The following is a 22,114-nucleotide window of genomic DNA, read 5'->3' as shown; positions in this document are numbered from 1 at the left end:
TGCATTTTCTGTGACTTTCCAAAAGCTCTTTTAAGAATTTGTTTGTTCTGCGTTTTCTGCAGGCGTCCTGATGACTGGACACTTTCAGCTGGAGGCAGTGGAACTATTTATGGTTGGGGGCATAATCACAGAGGACAACTTGGTGGAATTGAAGGGGCAAAAGTCAAAGTCCCAACTCCCTGTGAAGCTCTTGCTACCCTCAGACCAGTGCAGTTAATTGGCGGTGAACAGACTCTCTTTGCAGTGACTGCTGATGGGAAAGTAAGGATGCAACAAGCGATTGTTTGACCCCCTTGAAATATTTCATCCTCAGTCACAATGGGTCTGGCTAAATGAAAAATACTGTGCATAGCACAGGTTTATTATTGTTATTGGTAGTAGTGGTTTTGTTTTATTTGACTATTTGAAAGAATCTGAAGTGTACCAGTTCCACCAGTGCATTCTAGGAATGACACATACTTTAGTTCTCGGTTCAAAAATGTGATCAAATTTTGGGAAACAAAGCTGGATACACACAAAGTGCTCAGGGAGTTCCATAAAACAGGACAGACAGTAAAACGTAGTGGTGATTATGTCTCTCTGACAGGGGAGAGGTGTAATCTGAGTTTATTCACAGTTGGCTAAATGTAAGTTAGACATTGCAGGATAACCAATTAGCAGATGCTTAAGTCCTGAGCAAAAAGGAGTCACAGTGCAGAAGTTTAATGTAAGGTATAGGAGAAAAATAAGTTCATGAATTTGAAAAGTTTTTATACAGATAGCTGCTCTCTGTTAAGGATGTGATGGAGAATTTTAGCCAGGGCTTTGTGTAACAGTTATGTTCATCTAGTGAGGTACTGTAATGATTCCTTGGGGTCAGGATCATTGTTGTTAATTATTCACAGAAGGGTAAAGACAGATTAATGACATTTGACATAATTCTGTTGAAAGAAATTATTTTCAGAGAGACCAAAAGAGAGTGAAACACATTACTTAAAATTGTATTTATGGGATAGAAGGGAAAGAAGCAACTGTGTTTAGGTGCAGATATTGTACAGAAGGAAGAACACTAGAGTAATGCTTTTTGAAAGAGAGCTACAGGTGGTAGTGATAGATAATTTTGTAATGTTTCCATGCAAAGGTGTTGTTTCTTGAGAGTTTTACAAAGTAAGCTTTAGTATTTCCAACTAAATCTGCTAAGTCAGTGAAAGTTCTTATTGACTTGAATGTTTTCCCAAAGTTTTTGTGAAATACTTCACAATATTTCTTATTTTCCAAAAGAGAGAAAATAAGAGGCCCATAAGAAACTGTTCTTTTTTTAGACTTCCCTTTAACTGGAATTCTGGCATACATACATTAAGAATTCTTCTCTACACCTCCAGCGAATGTTGTGCATGAGGCAAAGAAAATTAAATTTTATTCTTTACTTTAAAGCTATATGCCACTGGATATGGAGCAGGTGGTAGGCTTGGAATTGGAGGAACAGAGTCAGTTTCTACACCGACTTTACTGGAATCCATTCAACATGTGTTCATAAAGAAAGTTGCAGTGAACTCAGGAGGAAAGCACTGTTTGGCATTGTCTTTTGAGGGAGAAGTTTATTCTTGGGGTGAAGCAGAAGATGGTAAACTTGGTCATGGAAACCGAAGGTAAGTAACACTCTGAAATACTATTTTAAGAAAAACTGATGAATGGATACTTATCACAGTTGTTCTAAATTAAAAGTGCTGTATGAGTACTGCCTACATGCAGAAATCAGTGTTAAGTAGTGATGTGGAAATATATTCTAAAATTGGAGAACTACAAAATGTTTTTCAGATAAGCAGCTACTCCTGATTTCTGTATTTAGATATTGTCTTCTAACATATCTGTGGATGCTAAAGTTCAGTGGCTTTCCTTTGGGATCTGTCTTGGGGATATGTGGAACTTCAGGCACTTTTGAGAGCAAAACTGCCATTGTTCTCCCGGTTTCCACAGGCACTGTTGCCTACATTGAGTGAGAAGTTTTGTTGTGTTAGTGATGAAATGTTCTGATCCAAAAAGTAAAAGTAATGCTGAAGTCCATGGGGGCAACATTATGTTTTATACATATAATACATAGTATAAATATACAGATATACATAGTATAAAACATTATTTTATTCTAGTACAATTATGGTAGTGATTTTGTTAATGTTAAATTGGACTGATTTTCCAAGGTACAGTCTTGGCTTTGGCTAGATTTTAATTGAAGTGGTTTTGTAGTTTCAGTTTACCTATAGTGCTGTAGTATTACAATGGTAAAATACTTCTTGCTTTTTGTAGGCCTCTATAAATATTTCTGAATGACTAATTAAAAAGAAGTCTTTAGGATTTTGACTGGAGTGAAGCAAATACTCAGTGGTTTTTCATGTCCTTAGTCTTATTTTAAGAAGCTGTCTCCATATATTGGTCAATGTGAATGGTCTGTTCCACAAGTTTTCTGCAGACAGATGTTTTCATTTCAGCCCTTGTGATCGTCCTCGAGTAATTGAGTCTCTGAGAGGTATAGAAGTGGTTGACATTGCTGCTGGGGGAGCACACAGTGCTTGTATTACAGCCGCAGGGGACCTTTTTACATGGGGAAAGGGAAGATATGGACGCCTTGGCCATGGAGATAGTGAGGACCAACTAAAACCTAAACTGGTAAGAAATCTTCAGAGTACTACACAGTCCTAGTCCAGTTCATACCTTCTGATTTGTAACTTTTTGCATTTCTGCATATAAAGAATGAAAGAACTAAAAACAGTGGCATGTATTTGTAAGAAATTAACAAGTTGCCACAACTGGAAGGATAAAATGAAAGAGTTGCTTCAAAACTTTGCTAGTGGTCACTAAAAAGCTTACGGGGAATTTGTTTTAGAGATTTAAAGAAAATCCCAAATCAAATACTCCACTCCTGAGTAAGTAAATTTCATCCTTTCCCAGGAGTAGTTTGCACTGAAAGTAACAAGTTCCTTGTCTTTTGTGTCTCCTCATTATTTACTTCCCGGAAAATATAACAGTGTAAAAACAGTGATAGTCACTTGCAAACTGCTTTTTTCTCCTGACAAAATGATACTCTTAATTGTCATGATTGAATACTCAGATGGCACTGAATATATATGAAGTTAGTAAGAATTTAACCAAAGTAATTAGAAAGGATTTAATTGCAATTTGTCAAAGAAAGTTGAGTTAAGTAATTTTTGATGAAGAAGAACTTGGTTGTAATAATGCCAAGGTCATGGCTTCAATCCCCTATGTGGGCCATTGACTTAAGAGTTGGACTCAGTGATCCTTGTGGGTCCCTTCCAACTCAGAATAGTCTGTGATTCTGCGATTATTATTAAGTGGTAAATCTAGAAAACTAGAATCTAAGAGCTTTTAGTCAGAAATAGTGGTATTAGGAAAACTGCCCTGCCTTTGAAATGAGAGTTCATGTTACTACCGGTATTCTCTTGCTGAAAATATGGCAAAGACTAAGGTTGCATTTTTTGAATCAAGTTGAATGTTAGCAATTGAATGTTATTTTTATTCATAGCTCTTTGTATGTATTTCTTTTAATACAAGCATTAACTTTTTCCAGTGTTTTAATTTGTGAGATGAGGTATCATATATTCTTAGTCCTCTTTGGGACTTTATCCCATGCTTTCAAACATTCTTGTTCCCCTGACGCTGAAAAAGCAAGGTCTGCACCACCTTTCCTTTTTCCCCCTTCCATGTTCTTTGTTAGTGTGAAAATAGATGACCTGTAGACGAGTTGAAGTATGTGAAGTTTCATGCCGCTTTGGATGGTGGATTGTGCCACCTATAATATATTTCAAGTAGTTGTGAGGATGGGAAGGATGTGACAGGTATGTGGGTCACTAAGCTTTTTCTTGGTGATTCCAAATCCCATACTTCATCACTAGGTGGCGCACCTTTTTCAAAGAAGTTGATGAAATGCGGATTATGATGCAAGTGCTCAAACATTGTAAACTAGTAAAAGACTTTGAAAATAAAGCTTTTTTTCTTTTTCCTTACTGTATTCAGTACTTGCCCAGAGAGCCTGAAATTATTTTAATAGAATATATTTTTTGATAACATTAAGTATTTCTTATTAATTGTTTTCCCTGACATTTTAGGTCAAAAAAATTAACTAATTCACAAATTAAAATAAATAAATTCTGTATTTAAAATGCATAGTTCGTGTTCATTTTGCTGGTTTGAAAATAGCAGAATGCTTTGAGTTGCCTCTATATGCTTGTGCCTGTGCTATTTCAGACTTGCAGTTCCATTGAAGTACCAAGTTGGATTTGTTATCTTTTCTGAAACTAAATGAGCGAGCTCTTTATTGTGAACAAAACTGGCTGATTTTGTTACAGGTGGAAGCTCTCCAGGGTTACCGTGTGATTGATATAGCCTGTGGCAGCGGAGATGCACAGACATTGTGCCTGACTGATGATGATACAGTCTGGTCTTGGGGCGATGGAGACTATGGAAAACTTGGGAGAGGAGGCAGTGATGGCTGTAAAGTACCAATGAAGGTATTTCAGTGTAATTTTGTTGCTTTAGAAACCATGATGTTGGTTGGTGTAGAACACCGAAGACAGATTTGACACTATGTGCAAACTTTGACCTGTCCGGGGACATCAGGGTTCTTCTGATTGTTGCTAAGAATGAACTTTATAGGCTACAATAACAAGTCTTGATGTTTTATGCTGATTGATGAAGTAGCACTTGGAAGTTTTTTTTGGCGAACATTGCTGATTTGAGCAATATTTCTCATTTTGATTTTGAGTCGGGTCAAAACATTAGATTTTGCCAAGAAATCTTTACGTTGGCTTGTATTAATACATTTCCATAATACTCCTAAAGGCATAAGTTCATTTCAGAAAGGGGTACCAATTCATTGAAAAGTAATCTTATATTAAACTTACATTAAACTTTATATTAAACCCTTCCTGTGAATGCATGGTTGACTTGGAATTTCTTCATGTTCCAAATTAAATCCATGTAGCAATCAAATTTGAATTCCAGCACTTGTTCTGAAGATGAATGTTGCATGTGTTTGAGAAATGTGTGTCACTGTGTATACCCATGCACAGTGAACCTTACATCCTAAATCCACAATCACACTTTATTAGCTGGATATAGGTATCCCCATTCTGTTTTCAAATGTTTCCAATATGATGTAACATAATGAGAAAATAGCTTGTTTATCTTTCATCACTCATCAGTCCCATAAGATTGATGGTAGAGTGGTTTAAGGGCATATACAGAAGAAATAGGAAGACTCTACTCGAGGTATAAATATTTTTATTATGTCAGCAGAATCACATCCAGCTAGGGATGATTAATGTTGAGTGTTTGTAGACAAAGCCTTATCATTTCTACTTGGGCAATTGCCAAGTAACTTGGCAAAACATACTAGAGATGATCTTCAACAGTTTGTGAAATTTGAGCTTCTTTTTAGTGTTTAAGTAGTAAGTGATAGAAAAATGAAAGGAGTGGAATTCTTCTTATCTATGTAAACCTTTTAATTTGTACATATGCATATAGACATACAGTTGCACATTATACTTCACTTAAGACTGTGCAGTCTATGAAACTATAGCCTCCTTAATTAAGTCTGATTTAATTTGATATTATTTTTCTAGATTGATTCTCTCACAGGCCTTGGAGTGGTTAAAGTAGAATGTGGATCACAATTTTCTGTGGCCCTTACCAAATCTGGAGCAGTATATACATGGTAAGTATTCTGTATTAGTTATTGTGACAGTATTAGATATAACCTTGTCTGTAACAGATATTAGTAATACACTGCCATCACTGTTTTGATCTATCCCATCAAAAGCTTTTGAGCTCCTCTGTCATGATTACTAATAAAATCTGTCAGTTTAGGGAACATTCTATAGTGCTATGAATGAAAATTCCAAGTGTTTGTCTTGGAGACAGAAGAATTATAAGCATGAACCGTTATGCAAGGTGGAAGATAGTAGTGTAAAAAACATTCTCAAAGGGCGGTTCCGTGGTGTAAAGAAGAGCACTCTGGACTCTGAATCCCAAGGACCTGAGTTCGAGTCTCAGTGGGGACCGTCCCCTGGCAGTTCAATGCCTCCCTGCCATCCCGTCCCGTCACATCTCGGATGCTCAGCAGGGTCAGCCCTGGTTAGTACCGAGTGCTGTGACAGTCCCGAGAACTTCCCTGTCACTGTCCAAGCTCGCTCGGCCATGGCAAATAGACCTTAGGACTTAAAGGGTGGGGCCAGTTCTGTGCACGCTGTGCTTCACCTAAAACGTCCACTGTGCAGGCTGGAAGGGCACACCCACGTGGGGAGAGCCCTGCCCAAATCTTCATTCGCGAAGTCTGGCCATACAAATAACATTCTCATGTATTATCAAAATCATGTCTAGCTTTTTGTGGCTGTAGTGTGAGATTTTGATTTTAGTATTCATGGTTTTAATCTTCCTACAGCATTCCGAATTTTCTCAATTAAACTAGACTTAAATGTGTAAAAAGACTAGCAAAATACCTTCACAGCTACTCTCTGCTGCCTTGTTTGCATGACATCCTTAAACTGTACGAAGAATGTGATCAGTATGAGATCAGTAAACATACTGTTTTTGCAGATAAATGCTTCGAATACTTGACCCTTTTAAGAAGAAAGAAAGAAATCACTCCCTGCAAAAGTGGTAATAGGACCCTACACAGAATAAGTAGGAACAGCCTATTGCAGATTTAAGAATTTGTATGTGTCCGCAGAATCTCATCCATATGAAATAGGGCTGATTGATGTTGAATATGTGGAGAATATTTTGGTATTGGACTTTATATCTCCAGATCAAGTATCAGCCATTATCTGTCATTACATTTTTTCGACGATTAAAACACAATTTTGAAATGTTTTACTCTTTTTTGTGCAGGGGCAAAGGAGATTATCATCGGTTAGGCCATGGATCTGACGACCATGTTAGAAGACCACGACAAGTGCAGGGATTGCAAGGAAAGAAAGTCATTGCAATTGCCACAGGGTCTTTGCACTGTGTTTGCTGCACTGAAGATGGTATAATAATCAAATAGTTTACTTAGTTCTTCTCTCTGAATTTGAAGAAAGTGAAACTTTATCATTTAGTCCGATGTTGGTAGCTGGTCCTTGTTAAAAATGCTGGTTCTCTGTGTGCATTGATGTATTTTGTGTTTGCAGATGTTGCATATTTCTTGAGCAGCAAGCATGATGTTGATTTAAAGTGATCACATAAAACTAAATTGATGAAAATTAAAGAATTCAAGTTGCAGGAACACTGGTGGTCAATGAAAAATACAGAGCTCTAAAAGTAATTGCAGAATGGTCAAACAGTAGCACTGAATGGATTTGGCTTTATTTTTGCAGGATCTTGTGAGTCTGCTGAAGTGTTTAACTTGCTAAATGAGGCACTGCACAAACAATATTGCTTCTTACAGAGTGGGCTGACATACTGAATATTCTTTGTAGCAGACTTGCTCCCACATTTAATTATCAAATCTGCACAATAACTGAGTGTTTTATGGGTGTTAGTGAAATATAGCTGCAGAAAATGAATGTGAATAGTGAATATAGCTATGGAAAATGAATGCTCAGGAACAACGTTGTTACTTCAAAAGTATTTTCCAATTATCTTGCAACAGTAAGGACCTATTTTAATGTCCTTTCTAATAATGCAACTTAACACAGGATCTTTTATGTCATATAAAATATTAAGGGGTTTTAATTTTTTTTAAATACTGGCTTTGGGGTTTTTTCTATAAACTATAAAATATAGGCTGTCTCTGGAATTCTGTTCTTCTGCTCCACCATTTTCTCCTATTCTGGAACAACTTTTTAGTTATACAAACTACTAGGAAAGAAATGCATCTTATGCTAGCTGCTCTGCAAAGACTGTGGACTTATCTGTGTCATTCAAGATATATCTGCACTAGATAGTGGATTTCAGGATGGCCATCAGTCCTTGAAATCTTGGTTACAGCTCAAGGCCTCAATTGGTTACGTTTTATAAATGTTAATAAAAAAAAGGCAAAAAGCTTGTATGTTAGGTTCATAATAATCAATTATTGTTATTGATTTAGGAGAAGTGTATACATGGGGAGATAATGATGAAGGCCAGCTTGGAGATGGAACAACTAATGCCATCCAAAGACCCCGCTTGGTTGCAGCGCTTCAGGGTAAAAAGATCAACAGAGTAGCCTGTGGCTCAGCACATACTTTAGCTTGGTCAACTAGTAAACCTGCTAATGCTGGCAAGCTCCCTACACAGGTAATATTTTTGGCTTATTGAATTCAGATTTAAACGTACTTAGTATGCTTATGTGCTCTTTCAGTTGATGTAGTTCCTTTTGATTCCCTGCATAAGCTCAGTGTGCTTTGTTTTGGCTTCAAGTTTGAGCCAGTTTCTTTGTTTTATTTCCATATTTTCAAAGGATTCTGCTTTTCTGAGCTGATAAACCTCTTCATTCAGTTTTTAATCCAAATGCAGAACAGTAACTGAGTGTGAAAATTGGCAGGAATTTAATTCTGTACTGCAGTTATGAAAATGTTGTAACTTTCAAGGGTGCTCTTCATTGCTTTACTTTGAGAGATTGTTTTTTCAATATTCTGTATTTCAGCTATAAGGCCTGGGTGTAGTGATGATGGGATGTAACGTGTCTGTTCATGGATAAATTTTAAAATACAGAATAGAACTTACATTCCAGCTGTCATATTTCTAAATCTTGTTTCAGTTTAGAAAGGATGCTATTAGTATCTTTTATAAACAACTGAACTCCATGTGTTAAATTTTGACAGTGTGAATAAACAAATATCTGAATTTCTATTACAAATTTATTTACAAATCTAAAGATTGTTGTTCTAGTTAATAAAATAAATTATATAATAATTCTAAATTACATTTGGATGTCAATTCCTTATTGTAGGTTCCTATGGAGTACAATCATCTGCAGGAAATTCCCATCATTTCATTAAGAAACAGGCTTCTGCTCCTGCATCACATTTCAGAACTCTTCTGTCCTTGCATTCCAATGTTTGATCTTGAAGGAAGACTTGATGAAACTGGCCAAGGACCCTCAGTTGGGTTTGACACATTACGAGGAATACTGATATCACAAGGAAAGGTATTTTATCACGATGTTTTTAAGGGAGAGATTTGTAACTCTAAATGTAATGTACTGTTTAAATTCTTTGTGAAGAATGAAGATATATGTCAATTTGTTCTGTAAGTTGTATATCAAATATTTGCATTCTGATGATGCAAATTGCTTTCTTTGTGAATGTGTTCGTTCTCTTGTGTTTTCCTCAGTTCTTCATCTTAGTGCTTTTGTATGTTGATCTTGAAAATAACTTCACACTGTAAATCTTTAGTGTGTAGTATTGCTGAATTCTTCTAGAGTATTCAGTAGATGGTTTCCTGGAAAAAAAATATAAAATAGCAGACAATAACCAGTGCATATCTGTTTGTATTTCATTTATCAAGGTCAGGTAATAAACTGGCTGATCCAAAGCTCTGTGCAGATACAAACTTGTTTTAGACTAAGCCAGAAGTGAAAATAGAATACCCAGGAGTTCAATCTCAAATTGATAAAGAAAGTGGATTTTTATAGTTGTAAGTGAAGTCAGTCATGAGAGAATGTGGATAATTGCAATGCCTCAAAGCTGCAAGACCTCTTCAAAATTTCAGATATGGTAAACCTGTAAAAACACGATTTGCCCTCAGTATAATTGTCAGTTTTGGATCTGAGTTTTCTCACTGTCATAGTAATTTGTCTAACTGAAAAAAACCACATTATATAAACGGACAAATCTGCTGGGAGATATCTTTGAAAAGAGAAACAGTTAAGTTTGCCCCTGCAGTGCTGTTCTATGTCCTTAAATAAGACACATGGCCTGTAACTAGACTCCTTAGCATGTGTTGTCTCAAGTTTGCTTTCCCTAGGCTCCAGTGAAATTGTGTAGCAGAACAATCAAGCTGTATACATACTTCACAGACCAAGGGAAGGCAACACATTTTTCATCAAAACCTAAATTGGAAAAAAAAGGAAGCAGAAATCCTAGCTGTTCTGTTTGTGACACTTTCATATGTTAGTGCTATTAATGGGGAGTCCTTACATATATGATGTTACATAGAAGAATGGGTGTGCAGGAGTCACATTTACACTCTTCTGCTTTCAGTCTGCAGAATAGCTACTGAAAGGTTTCACATATAAGATAAAATGTGGTATTCGGTGTATTTTATGTCAGAAGCATTCAACAGAGACAGCAGAAGTTGCAATGCTGTATTCATATCTAGGCATTTGTCAGGTTTACCTTCAGAGATTCTGAAGACTTAAAAATCTTCTTAATCTTGCTTGAAACTGGCTGTAGATCTAAATATTTAGTGAGAGAATGTAAGATACTTGAATTTGCATGAAAACCTTTCTTTAAATTATATTTGTTATTTATTGTCTTCCATAGCAAGATGATCTCATCTTTCATTCAGTGACATTAATTACTCTCTATATACTTACATAATTCTGTTGTGAACTAATTTATGCCTGTACTCAGTAGTATGCTGGTTGCTTAATAGTAAGTAAATCTTGGTGCAATGCAACCATTCAAGCCATGGTTTTGAGTGATACAGGAGGGATTTTCTTCTTTGCTTTTTTAGTATCCCCACTGTTTCAGACGTGAATCTTATTAGTACAGATAACATGATCCTTCACAACATCTCACAGCTTTATCTTCTGTTGCATTGCTTTTGTTAATTTTTAAGATTTCAAAAGCATTTGATGCTTGTTCCATTTCTTCTAAAAAAGATGTGTTATGCCTTTTCTAGTGTTTTGTTGGGTACTCAGAAATTGCTGAAAGATATTATTTCAGCATCGGTTTCTCTATTCTGTTGTTTTTTTATTTTCCTGAGTTGAACTAAGTATGTGTTTATCTGTGAAATGTGTTCAGCATTCTTATTTGATTGCAGTTTTGCCACTATCTTAACTTTTTGTATTTTCCTTTTGTTAAGGAAGCAGCTTTCAGAAAAGTTGTGCAAGCAACCATGGTGAGAGATCGTCAGCACGGTCCAGTTGTAGAGCTCAACAGGATACAGGTATATTAAGCTGAAGTTCAGATGTACTGTCTGTGTGTTTAGCCCACAGTGCAATCAATGTTGGTCAAACCCCTTTGTTTCACCTGTTTGGTATCTGAGTACTGAAGAGTAGAATTTTTTTTGAATCAAACAATAAATAAGTGAATGCAGTAAGGGCTACTTATTTTCAATATGTTTTCATCCACACTGTAGTTGTTTGGAGAGAGGGAGGCACTTGGTGAAATGTTAAGTGAATGATTGAGACTCTAATGAGCAAAGTATGTCCTGCTTGACAAAGGACTGCTTTCTGAAAATTCCTACACTAGATAATGTAAGAGATAATTTAAGAAAGTAGTGATTCTGATGCTTTTCTTACCTTTCTGAATGATCAGCTGAATTATTCAGCTGTTGCTTTCATAACACAACAGGAAGGGCAAGAAAAAGGCAAGGAGAAAAGCTCCTTTGAATATAACTAAATATCAGACTGATAAATTCTTGTCCTTTGCTGTTCATCACATGTGGTCATATTGATTGCAGAACTCCTTAATACAAAAGGTCTTTTTTCCTTATCATTGACGTTAGAAAATGTAATGCTGTGCCTTAGGCCAGTTATGTCTTTTTTCCATAGATATTTCTGTAACATAGTATAGTAAAAACATTGTTTTCATTTAAATGGACTGAAGTCTGGTCTTACATAGTCCTCATGCATTTCTTTCCTTTAGTGCTGGTTTCCTGTTTAGTTTTTTTTTTATATATATATTGAAGAAAGTAAGAACATCTATTCTTTGTAAGGGTCGGGTGGAAAAATTTTGAAAATTTTGAAACTAATGAGTAGGTTTGGGGCCGTTTCCAAGTGTCCTCCTTAATGAACCGTTGAGTTCATCAATTGAGGTAAACTTTTCATGAATATTTGAATGTTTGCTACTTAAATCTGTCTTGAACTCTAGAAATGCATTGGTAGCTTTCCTTCTTCATAACTTCTGTGGGAAATGAAATATTGCTTCAACACAAGTCTGCCTTAGATTTAGCCAAGAGAAAGCTAAAAAGCCGTGTTTGTAATCTGGCTTGATTACACAGGATGGCTCACAATTTCTTGAGTTAGGTTTTGCTGATAATGAAAATAAGGATTCTTAAGCTGATCATTTATAATACTTGATTGAAGATTCAAAGCTGTTTTACACAGTCTCAAAAAACCTAATTATCAATGTTAAGAATTGCCATCCTATTTGCAGTTGTAAGATAAAATGCAGCTTGACTTGGCTTTTAGAAGACTATTCTTGCAGTTCATAGATCATATGGTGCAGTCAATTCACTTCATCTTCAATTGCATATAATAAACAGATGAGTTTTTAATTGAAAGATGTTTTCCAGATATTTACTTGTTTTTTTAAAATACTTACTTAGTGTCCCTTGCTGTTCAGTGGTTTCTTTGGAAGTACCAGAACTGGACATAACAGCTGTCTAACTTGTAGTGTAAAAGCAAGCAAAACACCACTCCCTCATCCTGAGATCCAGTGTTACATGGACCAGATTCCTTTAGAGTATATCATATTCAACTTCCATAGTACTTGGCCCTGGTTTGTGTTTTTTTTTTGCCTTGTAATGGTGGGACATGGTAGTTTTATGTAGTTTTCCTTCTCTGGATATGTGGAATACAATGAAATGGCTGTACTGTAACTTAGTACTGGTATTTCTGTAGCATAAAATTGAGTGTAGATATTTTATGCTTTGAGGTGTAGAAGAAAAGAGTGTAACTTAAATGCACAGAGGAATTCGTCTTTTGGAGGAATGCACAGGACAGAAGAAATTTGATGCAGTTTTATCCATATTACTTTTGGGGAATGGTCATTAAGTGAAATGTTCCAAAGCAGCACCTGGGTCTTGTTATGGAAAGGTGTAATAGAAGTAGTTGAAGACTAAGCCAGAAAGTGAACTAAGAGTTATATGCCTAGACAGGGTTCCAGTTCCAGTACTCAGGTTTACTTACTGACCCTCTTGGTAGCAGATCAGATTTACCCAGTGTTTGAGTAGTGGTGTAGATCATGTGATGTCAAATGGACAGTGTGTTATGACCTATCATAATGCTGTTAAAACATATCTTTGCACAGCAGTTGAAAGGAATTTCCTCCTTTTCAAAGGGAAACAAATTTCAGTTATTAAGGAGAATGTATTCTTTCATGAATTTAGTACTGCAAAGAGTTTCCTGGTTTAATGTTCTCTACTGTCAAGGGAGGAATGTGGCACGTATGGATATATGAAATCCCACTTTGACTAGTTTCTTCCTCCTCACAAGGACTCCTTATTAAATGTGGGTTATAAAAATCTCAAGAACATGATGAGTAAAAATGATCTGATCTTAAAGCAGACATAGCATATGAATGAATGTTTTGTTCCTTTTTGAGGGTTGTATTTCAGTTTAAATAACATTCCTCCCTCCTGGTTGTTGTCTTCTCCGTTATCAAATGTACTTCCGAAGAACACTCATTTCATGACAGCCTTCATTTTTCTACACTGATGAGGCGAAGGTTTTTTGTCTGCATGTGTAGAATAGTCTTTTCTTTGCTCTTTGCCTTTTTATATTCTTTTATTTGTAGCATTTCAGTTTGAGCATAGGTGACTGAAACTCAAGGTACAGGTGAGACTGTGTCTGTGCTCTTATAGTTACTGAACTGATACTTCTCTGCCTCTTCTGGAGGTTGATTTCATGACATATCCTTGAATTGTGTTTGTTTTCTTTCTGGGTCAGTCTTGTGTGTGAACTGTATTTCCCTTTCTTGGCTGATTCCTACTAAGGAGCTGTCATCTTTTTGCAAACTTTTTTTATTAGTGTCCAAGTGCATGGCTTTATGTTCTACCTGTCTGCCAAGTTCTGTGGGTTGAAGAGTGTCACATAAAATGGCCATGGTATTTTAGTAGGTAAACTTAAACTGCTTTAGACAAATACAAAGCTTTGTGATTCAGAGAAAGAACTTAAATTTTGGTCTTCATTACTTGAAAATGCTTTAACCAGCTTACAGATTGACTTCAGTGGCTCTTGCTCTTTGTTTCAGTGTTGCTAGGAAAGAAATACTAAATGAAATGTGTAAAACGTGTATTCCGTTCTATTCAATTCAGTCAGGATTTCTTCTGTTTTTATTGTAACTTGATTAGTTTGTATTTTAAGTGTAAGGTTTGAAAAAAAACAGTGAATTAACTACTGCTTTCATAGACCTTCTATTCATACTTTCTTCTTCTTAAGAGAAGATTCAGTGACTCAGTTCTCAACTTAAAACTTCTTGGACATACAGATTTCTCAGAAATCTGCTGAATTAAAACCAGCTTGTGTTGACACAGAGTATCTTATATATGAGGAGGATTTGAGTGTGTCAGCCTTTCAGTAAAACCTGAAAAAAATGCGGGGGTTGATTTATCCAAAGCCATCAGAAATATGCAGCATCAGAACAACTGAATGTTGAGATGCATTACAGCTTGTAGTGGAACTAAATACATTTTAGTAGAATGAGTCAGGGTTATTTCCGAGTGAACAGTCTCACAGATATTGGGCCATCACCTGCACTGTAGTCCTTTGCAGTCAGAACAGATTAGGAATATAAAGTGCAGAACAGCAAGGGGGAAAAAAAAAAGTTTTGTGTTTCTCCAGCCCTCTGTTTACTTTCCAGTTCTTTCCTCTCTATACTGGTGAAATCCTTTCTATATTCTTATCCTTGTTGTGTGCATCTCTTGCAGCAAAATCCATGGGATTTTCCTTGCATTCCAATTATTATGGATCTTCAAATAAACTCTTAAAGTACACATTTTCTGTAGGTGCCTAAGAACTTGTGTGTCTACATAGATATGTATTTTGATAGCACTCGTTTTTAGAGGCTTGTCGTAAGTATCATAGATGCATACTTAGTCATTATCATTAATGAATATAAGAATAGCCTGTATTCAGTACTGGCCAACAACACAGCCTCTGATCTGTCTCATGTGAAAAACTTACATTCATCAATTGAATGTATGAGTAGAGACAGGATGAAATAACTAAATGGATTGCAGTCAAAAAACCTGAATTTGCCAAGGCATTGGCTGCTTCTTTAGAAATAGGAGAAGAGGTCTTTGTCATCAGACTTTATCATTGATATCCTCTGTCTTTTCATTTTCCTTTAAAGATAAACAGATATAGTGCTGAGTAGTGACAGATGAACAAAGCGCTGTTTGAAATGAAAAGTAAGCTGTTGGTGGTTGGGGGAACTGAAAACCCCTTATCTATCTGCACAGAAATGCCAGCTGAAATATGTTCTTACAGTGACTTTTATAATGTGCCTTACTCCATAGGTAAAACGTTCTAGAAGTAAAGGAGGACTGGCTGGACCTGATGGTACAAAGTCAGTGTTTGGACAGATGTGTGCTAAAATGAGTTCCTTTAGCCCTGATAGCCTTCTGCTTCCTCATCGTGTTTGGAAAGTAAAGTTTGTTGGTAAGAGAATTCTCCACGCCTCACCCCCCTATACTTTGCACTTAACTTTACAGTTTTCTTGAGGTTTACTTTGTTGGACAATCTGAAGGAAGGAAGCAAGGTACAGCTAATGTATGTGTGTAGGCAGAGGAAGGTGTTTAAAATGTTAGGAAGTAAAAAACCTTTTTAAATGACTCTATAAAAGTCCTCAAGATTAATGGAAATGTGTAATTCTCCTCAAATTCCAGGGGCAGCTATTCTGCTTGCTACAGACATTTCACAAAACCTAAACCTGTTTTTCAGCTGTCTGAATTGGTAAATAATCCTAACTAGGTTGTTTTTACAAATCACCATATCACTTTGAGCTTCTTAATGAAAAATATTTAGATTGAAGAGCTATTCAATCTACTGAATATGAGCTAAATAAAGTACGTCTTCCTTAAAATGCCAATTAATGAAAGACAAAGCAAGACTTTCTTTTCTAACTCTGTTTTATTTTGATTATAGTATAACACAAAATATTAGTTATACTCTGTCAAAGTAATAGTTTTGTCACTGTGATATGTCACATAATCTTCTACGTAATTGCATTTTACAATGAACTGGAAACATCCAAATGTAGAGGAAAACTTCAAGGGTTTTCATATGAACACATAACACAGTGCAGCTTTTTGTAAACTTTTGTTTAATCAGTTATGCCCATGGAAGGAAATAATTCAGTTATTTTTGAAAGAACATCTAATTCTGAACCTTTTTTCTTCAAGGTGAATCTGTGGATGACTGTGGTGGAGGTTATAGTGAATCCATAGCAGAAATGTGTGAAGAGCTTCAGAATGGGCTGACTCCTCTGTTAATTGTGACACCCAATGGAAGAGATGAATCTGGGGCAAACAGAGATTGTTTCCTATTAAATCCTGCTTCCAAGTCACTCCTGCATATGAACATGTTTCGTTTTCTTGGTAATTTATTAGCAACTTTGTGGTACTCTATTTGCATTACATTATCAGAATATTGAGAATCTAAAAAAACCTCCAACTTTAAACTTACAGGTGTACTTTTGGGCATTGCTATCCGGACTGGCAGCCCTCTGAGCCTCAACTTGGCTGAACCAGTGTGGAAACAGCTTGCAGGAATGAACCTAACAATTGCTGATCTCAGTGAGGTTAGTATGATGAAATTCCTGAGGAGGATATTGCTTACAGAAGACAAGCATACTCTAGCATAAACTTTTCTCAAGTGACTGGTTTCCCTGGTTTTCTATATGCCTGTATCTTGATTGGCCTTTTACATTTTGAGCCAGCATGTGAGGATGATTTGTACGGACAAAACTGCAAATGTGAGTGTTTCAAAAGTAGTTAAAAAATCTTGTTTGAATTCTAGAGCATTCTCAGATCTTCTTGTGGATTTGACTAGACAGATCTTTATGGTTGAATTCCTACTTCCCAGCAGACCTTTCTGTAGCTGTTACTGTCTGTTTTGCCAAGATGTGATAACTGATTTGAGTGCACATGCCTGTACTCTTTTGAAGTAACAAAAAATGAGTTCAAACTACTACTAGTTTATGCTCACATACTGACTAACACAAGCTTTTAGTTTTTGTTTACTGAGCTCAGTAAATGTGGAGTAAGACTTGTGTCTTCATTACAGAGAAGGGCTCCTTCTCAAATATTGTCATGTAGAAATGTACTTAGTGTAAGAGCATTGAGTCACTTGTCAATAAAGGAATTCCTTTTTTACCAAACCCAGCATTGGTAGAGGTGATTAATTTTTTAAGCTTTAAATCCATTTTCTCATGTAATACAGTTCTTGGCGAATACTCTCCAAAATAATTGAAATCTAGAACACATGCACTTTCCAACATCCAACATAATGAAATTTTATGTAAAATACTAAGCCATTCTATGGCTTTGAGATTAAGTTAGGTGGGTTGTGGTCAGACAGTTGTCAAAGTTTTTGGTAGATGACACTGCTTTTGGTGTGTAAGAGGCACTTTTGTATACTGCTAATAAACTGACCTTAACATGGATTTGTTACTTTCAAAAGGTTGATAAGGATTTTATTCCTGGGCTTATGTACATTCGAGACAATGAAGCTACTTCAGAAGAATTTGAAGCTATGAGCCTCCCATTCACTGTGCCTAATGCAAGTGGACAAGATATTCAATTGAGTTCCAAGTACACCCATATTACACTGGATAACAGAGCAGAATACGTGAGGCTGGCAATAAACTACAGGTTTGTTAAATAAATCATAAAATTATTGACATGAATAAGCATTTTCGTTTAAAAAGTATTGAACAGCTTTTAAGCAATATACTGCTTAAACCTCTTATATACAAATATTTTCATGTGATTACAGTGTTGATTTTCTGATTTCACTTGATCTGTCCAAGGAGAAAAATATTAAACTTAGTTTTTAAGAAACAAAATAAACAAGGAGGTATGGCTCTGCATTTGTCCTGACAGCAGTTTTGGCAGCCAGTTTTACAGGTGGAGAACTGTCCCATGCATTTAGTTCTTCCTGTGTACTAAAGTAATAGGCTCAATCTTGTGAAGAGAGCTTAGATTTATTGCTGCTGCTCATAGTTTTTCCTATCATCAGTTGCAGTCAAGGGCAGTATCAGCTGAATTCTTACTCTATTATCTAAATTGGAATACAGAAAACCAAAATGTTCATTCCACAGATATGACACCTATGCACACCCACCAAAAAACCAAAAGCTGAAAAGTGCCAAAAGCCAAACATTGTACTGAAATCAGTGGGAAATAATTCTTCAGTATTTCAGAAGACAGGCCTTTGGCTGCTTGTGTACCCAGGTGGCTAATCTAGATGACTGCATCTGATGAGTAACCATAGGCATCTTGTATGTGAAGTAGTAAGTCTAGAGCCTACAAATATGTAAATTTAGATAATTTGGATGAGAAACTGATTCATGGCTGTTTTATTGAATCCACCATAGTCATCTGCTTTAGAGAATGCTTGAGCAAGACTGTATCATCACTAAATACTTGCTTATTATTTTGTAGTTAGTGTCTGCCAACAACTATTGAATTAGTCTTTTTTTTCCCCCTCTCTAAATGGTTATGAACCAATATTTAAACCTGTTTTTGTAAGTAGAGAGAGGGATTTCATTTGGAATGGATATTCCTTTGAAGAAGTGGCTTTGCTTTATTGCCAATTCTGACTGTCCTCAAAGGACACAAGCAATTCTAAAGCATTTTACAGTCGAAAGGTCTTTGGGGGAAACATTGAAAGGTTTATAAGCATCTAGTTCCTTAACTACATGACAGCCTTGTGAGGGAAAACTAGCACCTGAACAGAATTCACATGGAAAAGTGGATGCAAAAGACCGAACTTGCCCTGACATCTTTGTTTATTTTGGTGATGACTACTCTGAAGACAGGACTTCTGAAAGATGTGAATCTCTGCTCTGGAGGGCTCTGTAAAAAATCTCAGAAATTATTTGACAGGAAAAAAAAAAAACGCAAAACACAAATTCTGTGTGGCATCAGAAACAGCAGAAAAATGTTCTTAATCTGTGTCTGCCTTGAAATAAAAAAAATCTCCTGTCCCCACAGACATCATGTTCAGACCCATTTTTCTTTCACCAGAATGTCTGTCTAGTGCTGAGAATATATGAGGCTATGGTTTCAAGACACAACTGCTCTTTTCCCAAGAGCATATTGTTTTCAAGTTGGGTATTGGTTTGTTTTTGCCAGGCATAGCACATGAATAATACTGGAAATAAAATATCCTAAACTGGGAGATACCTCTCCATATTGAGCTTGCTGTGCAATATGAATTGGTGTAGAAAGTCAAGTATCTTGTGATAAATGTTTGTTAATGTTCCTTGCCATATAGCTGGAGACTTGAGGAGAATTATTAAAGTTGCCTTGATACCACAGTAATTGTTACAAATGACATTCACAGAAATTCTGAACCTGTGTCTTTGCAGGCTTCATGAATTTGATGAACAGGTTGCAGCAGTTCGTGAGGGGATGGCCCGTGTTGTTCCAGTTCCTCTACTTTCACTCTTTACAGGATACGAACTGGAAACTATGGTATCAATTTCTGCTTTGTTACTTCTGTCAAACTAACTTGGAGTGAGACTATTCACTCATTTAAATTTTTACTAATCCAAACCCCACATTAAATGCTGTTTTTAATGATTGCTCTGTGGTTGCAAACATTCAGTTCAAGAAAAGAGTAGAAAATGTTTAATTAACCTACTGGTGTTAGTAAGGTTATTTCTATATAGCTGAGCAGTGATGTAATGAATTATTTCAGGAAGAAACAAGCAAAACCAAAAAAACCCCACATGACAGGGATATAGGAGGTGAACTGGAGATATTTCTCCAAGTAAAATGTTTAATTCTTTATGTGATTCAGGAATATGAAAGAAGGTTCATTATTGTCCCCTGATGGGAAGATGTATATTTAGTACTATTGTAATAGGAGGCTATGCATGACACTTCAAATATTTGAATGTTCAGTTGTCAGGGTAAAAGATGATTAAATATTTTAAAGGAATGAAAAGAACAAATCACGTGTAATTGTTTTGATCAGACTTGTGTAGCCTATCACTGTATCTTATTTTTCAGGTATGTGGAAGCCCAGATATTCCACTTCATCTCCTGAAATCTGTAGCAACTTATAAAGGCATTGAACCAACTGCTTCCTTGATACAGTGGTTCTGGGAAGTGATGGAGTCCTTCTCCAATACAGAGCGATCTCTCTTCCTGCGTTTTGTGTGGGGCAGAACAAGGTTGCCCAGGACTATTGCAGACTTTAGGGGGAGAGACTTTGTTATTCAGGTAAGGGGTATGGGATGGGGGTGTTTAAAAAAACTGGTTGTGGAGAAGTAGCATGATATAACAAGAGAACAGGCTGATTTCATTAGCTGTTTTGCAACATTGCATTGTAGATTTGACAGTGCAACAGAGACCATTAATGTATACAAATATTCTTCTCTCTTGAGTTGGACAAGTGGTTCTTCCTTTAATTTCCCAACCACTTATTCCTCTGGATTTTGATAGTTTTCCACTGTCATTCAGCTGTTTTTGCTGGCATGCATTTAGCACTTCATTCAGCTTAGTTAATAATTTCAGCTAAATTAAAACTGCCAATCTTCAAATGATGTTTTGATTCTTTCTGAAGTAATACACCACATATTCATAATCAAAGCAACTCATACATGTCTGTTTTTATTTATTTACTTAGTGTAGGGAAAACTTATTTCATCTTTTCTTTTACGAAACTTCATCAGAATCAAAAATAAAATATGCTGTTGAAAAAAATCCCTATTATTATATTGATATTTATTTGTGGTTTGGACAGTGAATGAAAATATTATGTTTTTTGTTTATTCAACAGGTATTGGATAAATATAATCCTCCAGATCACTTCCTTCCTGAGTCATACACTTGCTTCTTTCTCCTGAAGCTGCCCAGATATTCCTGTAAGCAAGTACTAGAGGAAAAACTAAAGTATGCCATTCACTTCTGCAAGTCTATAGACACTGATGATTATGCCCGGATAGCACTGACAGGAGAGCCTGCGGCTGATGACAGTAGTGATGATTCTGATAATGAAGATGCAGATTCTTTTGCTTCAGATTCTACACAGGACTACTTAACAGGACATTGAAAAGTAATAAAAGGAATAGTTGTCACAAGCACTGAGGCAAAATGCCGAAATGAAAATGAAGCCAAGGTCAGTGTAGGTTTCAGAATATGGCCTATATAGTCAGAGGGATGGTAATCTTCTGAACATGGGGAAAGTGTGTTTGCTACAGTAGGAGTTAAGGGTTACAGCTTAAACCATCAGCTTAAAATAAATGGCACAGTATATGGGCATTTAACATTTATTTTAAGAGCTGAAAGTGGCCCCCCATTATGCTGCACTACATTTAGAACCTTTGTGTTTACTGAAGTGTTGTAAATGTTTATATAAATATGGTAGTGCAGCATCCAGATGGCAGTGAAACCTTTAAATTGTGGGTGCAATAGGGTTTTTTTCATATTAAGTGTTGTGTTCTGTGCATCTCCTTGATTGTATATTGGAAATACTGTGCAACATCTGAATAGTATTATAAATATTTCAATTAACTTTACTAGAAGTTTGTTAAAAGTTTTTGAACATTGAATAAACATTATTCCTTGAAATTCTTCTATAGATAATTAAAAATGGCCAATAGTTTCACCTCCACCCCTGGTTTGTATATTTTAGCTTATGCGTTATTTATCTCGAATTTGATACCTTTCTGTGAACAGCATCATAATTCTTATCATGGAAAGTGTACTGTATATAATTGGTGCCATGTAAATGCAAAAGTTATAATTTCCTTCCAAATAAAAGTTCTGCCACATTGAAAACCAGTATGTGTTTTTTCATGATAATGCAGCTGCTGCATGGGATGAACATTAAAGCAGCTGTACTAAGACATGTTTCTGTAATTTACAGCTGTTGACCAAATGTTGTTGGTGCTGCTCCACCAATAGTGGGGGCATTGCCAGAGACAGAAGGTGAGCTACAGCAAACTCAAGCAAGTCTATATGACATGTTAATGGTAGCAATTAGGTACAGTTTGTTAATGCAGTTGTTCTTAAGGCTGCCGTTGTCAGTAATGGT

The 22,114-nt window shown here is 36.1% G+C and overlaps 1 protein-coding gene across 5 annotated transcripts in view; it reads left to right on the top strand.

Moving 5' to 3' along the window:
- The window catches only part of HERC2 (HECT and RLD domain containing E3 ubiquitin protein ligase 2), a 115,879-nt gene extending 94,021 nt beyond the window's left edge, over window positions 1–21,858 (top strand). For all 5 annotated transcript variants that reach the window (XM_071547878.1, XM_071547865.1, XM_071547856.1 and 2 more), the window contains exons 78-93: window positions 63–261; window positions 1,414–1,628; window positions 2,466–2,643; window positions 4,341–4,502; window positions 5,616–5,707; window positions 6,883–7,022; window positions 8,063–8,250; window positions 8,906–9,103; window positions 10,984–11,067; window positions 15,364–15,505; window positions 16,249–16,443; window positions 16,534–16,646; window positions 17,528–17,718; window positions 19,440–19,545; window positions 20,086–20,298; window positions 20,858–21,858. In XM_071547878.1, the coding sequence (XP_071403979.1) occupies window positions 63–261; window positions 1,414–1,628; window positions 2,466–2,643; window positions 4,341–4,502; window positions 5,616–5,707; window positions 6,883–7,022; window positions 8,063–8,250; window positions 8,906–9,103; window positions 10,984–11,067; window positions 15,364–15,505; window positions 16,249–16,443; window positions 16,534–16,646; window positions 17,528–17,718; window positions 19,440–19,545; window positions 20,086–20,298; window positions 20,858–21,130 (2,689 nt within the window). In that variant the 3' untranslated portion in view covers window positions 21,131–21,858. The remainder of the gene's footprint in view (window positions 1–62; window positions 262–1,413; window positions 1,629–2,465; window positions 2,644–4,340; window positions 4,503–5,615; window positions 5,708–6,882; window positions 7,023–8,062; window positions 8,251–8,905; window positions 9,104–10,983; window positions 11,068–15,363; window positions 15,506–16,248; window positions 16,444–16,533; window positions 16,647–17,527; window positions 17,719–19,439; window positions 19,546–20,085; window positions 20,299–20,857) is intronic.
- Window positions 21,859–22,114: the final 256 nt, after the last annotated feature.

This window comes from Pithys albifrons, chromosome 1 (genome assembly GCF_047495875.1).
Source record: "Pithys albifrons albifrons isolate INPA30051 chromosome 1, PitAlb_v1, whole genome shotgun sequence".
Classification (NCBI taxonomy): domain Eukaryota; kingdom Metazoa; phylum Chordata; class Aves; order Passeriformes; family Thamnophilidae; genus Pithys; species Pithys albifrons.
Note: the sequence above shows the minus strand (reverse complement) of the source record. Positions and strands in the feature narration are given on the sequence as shown.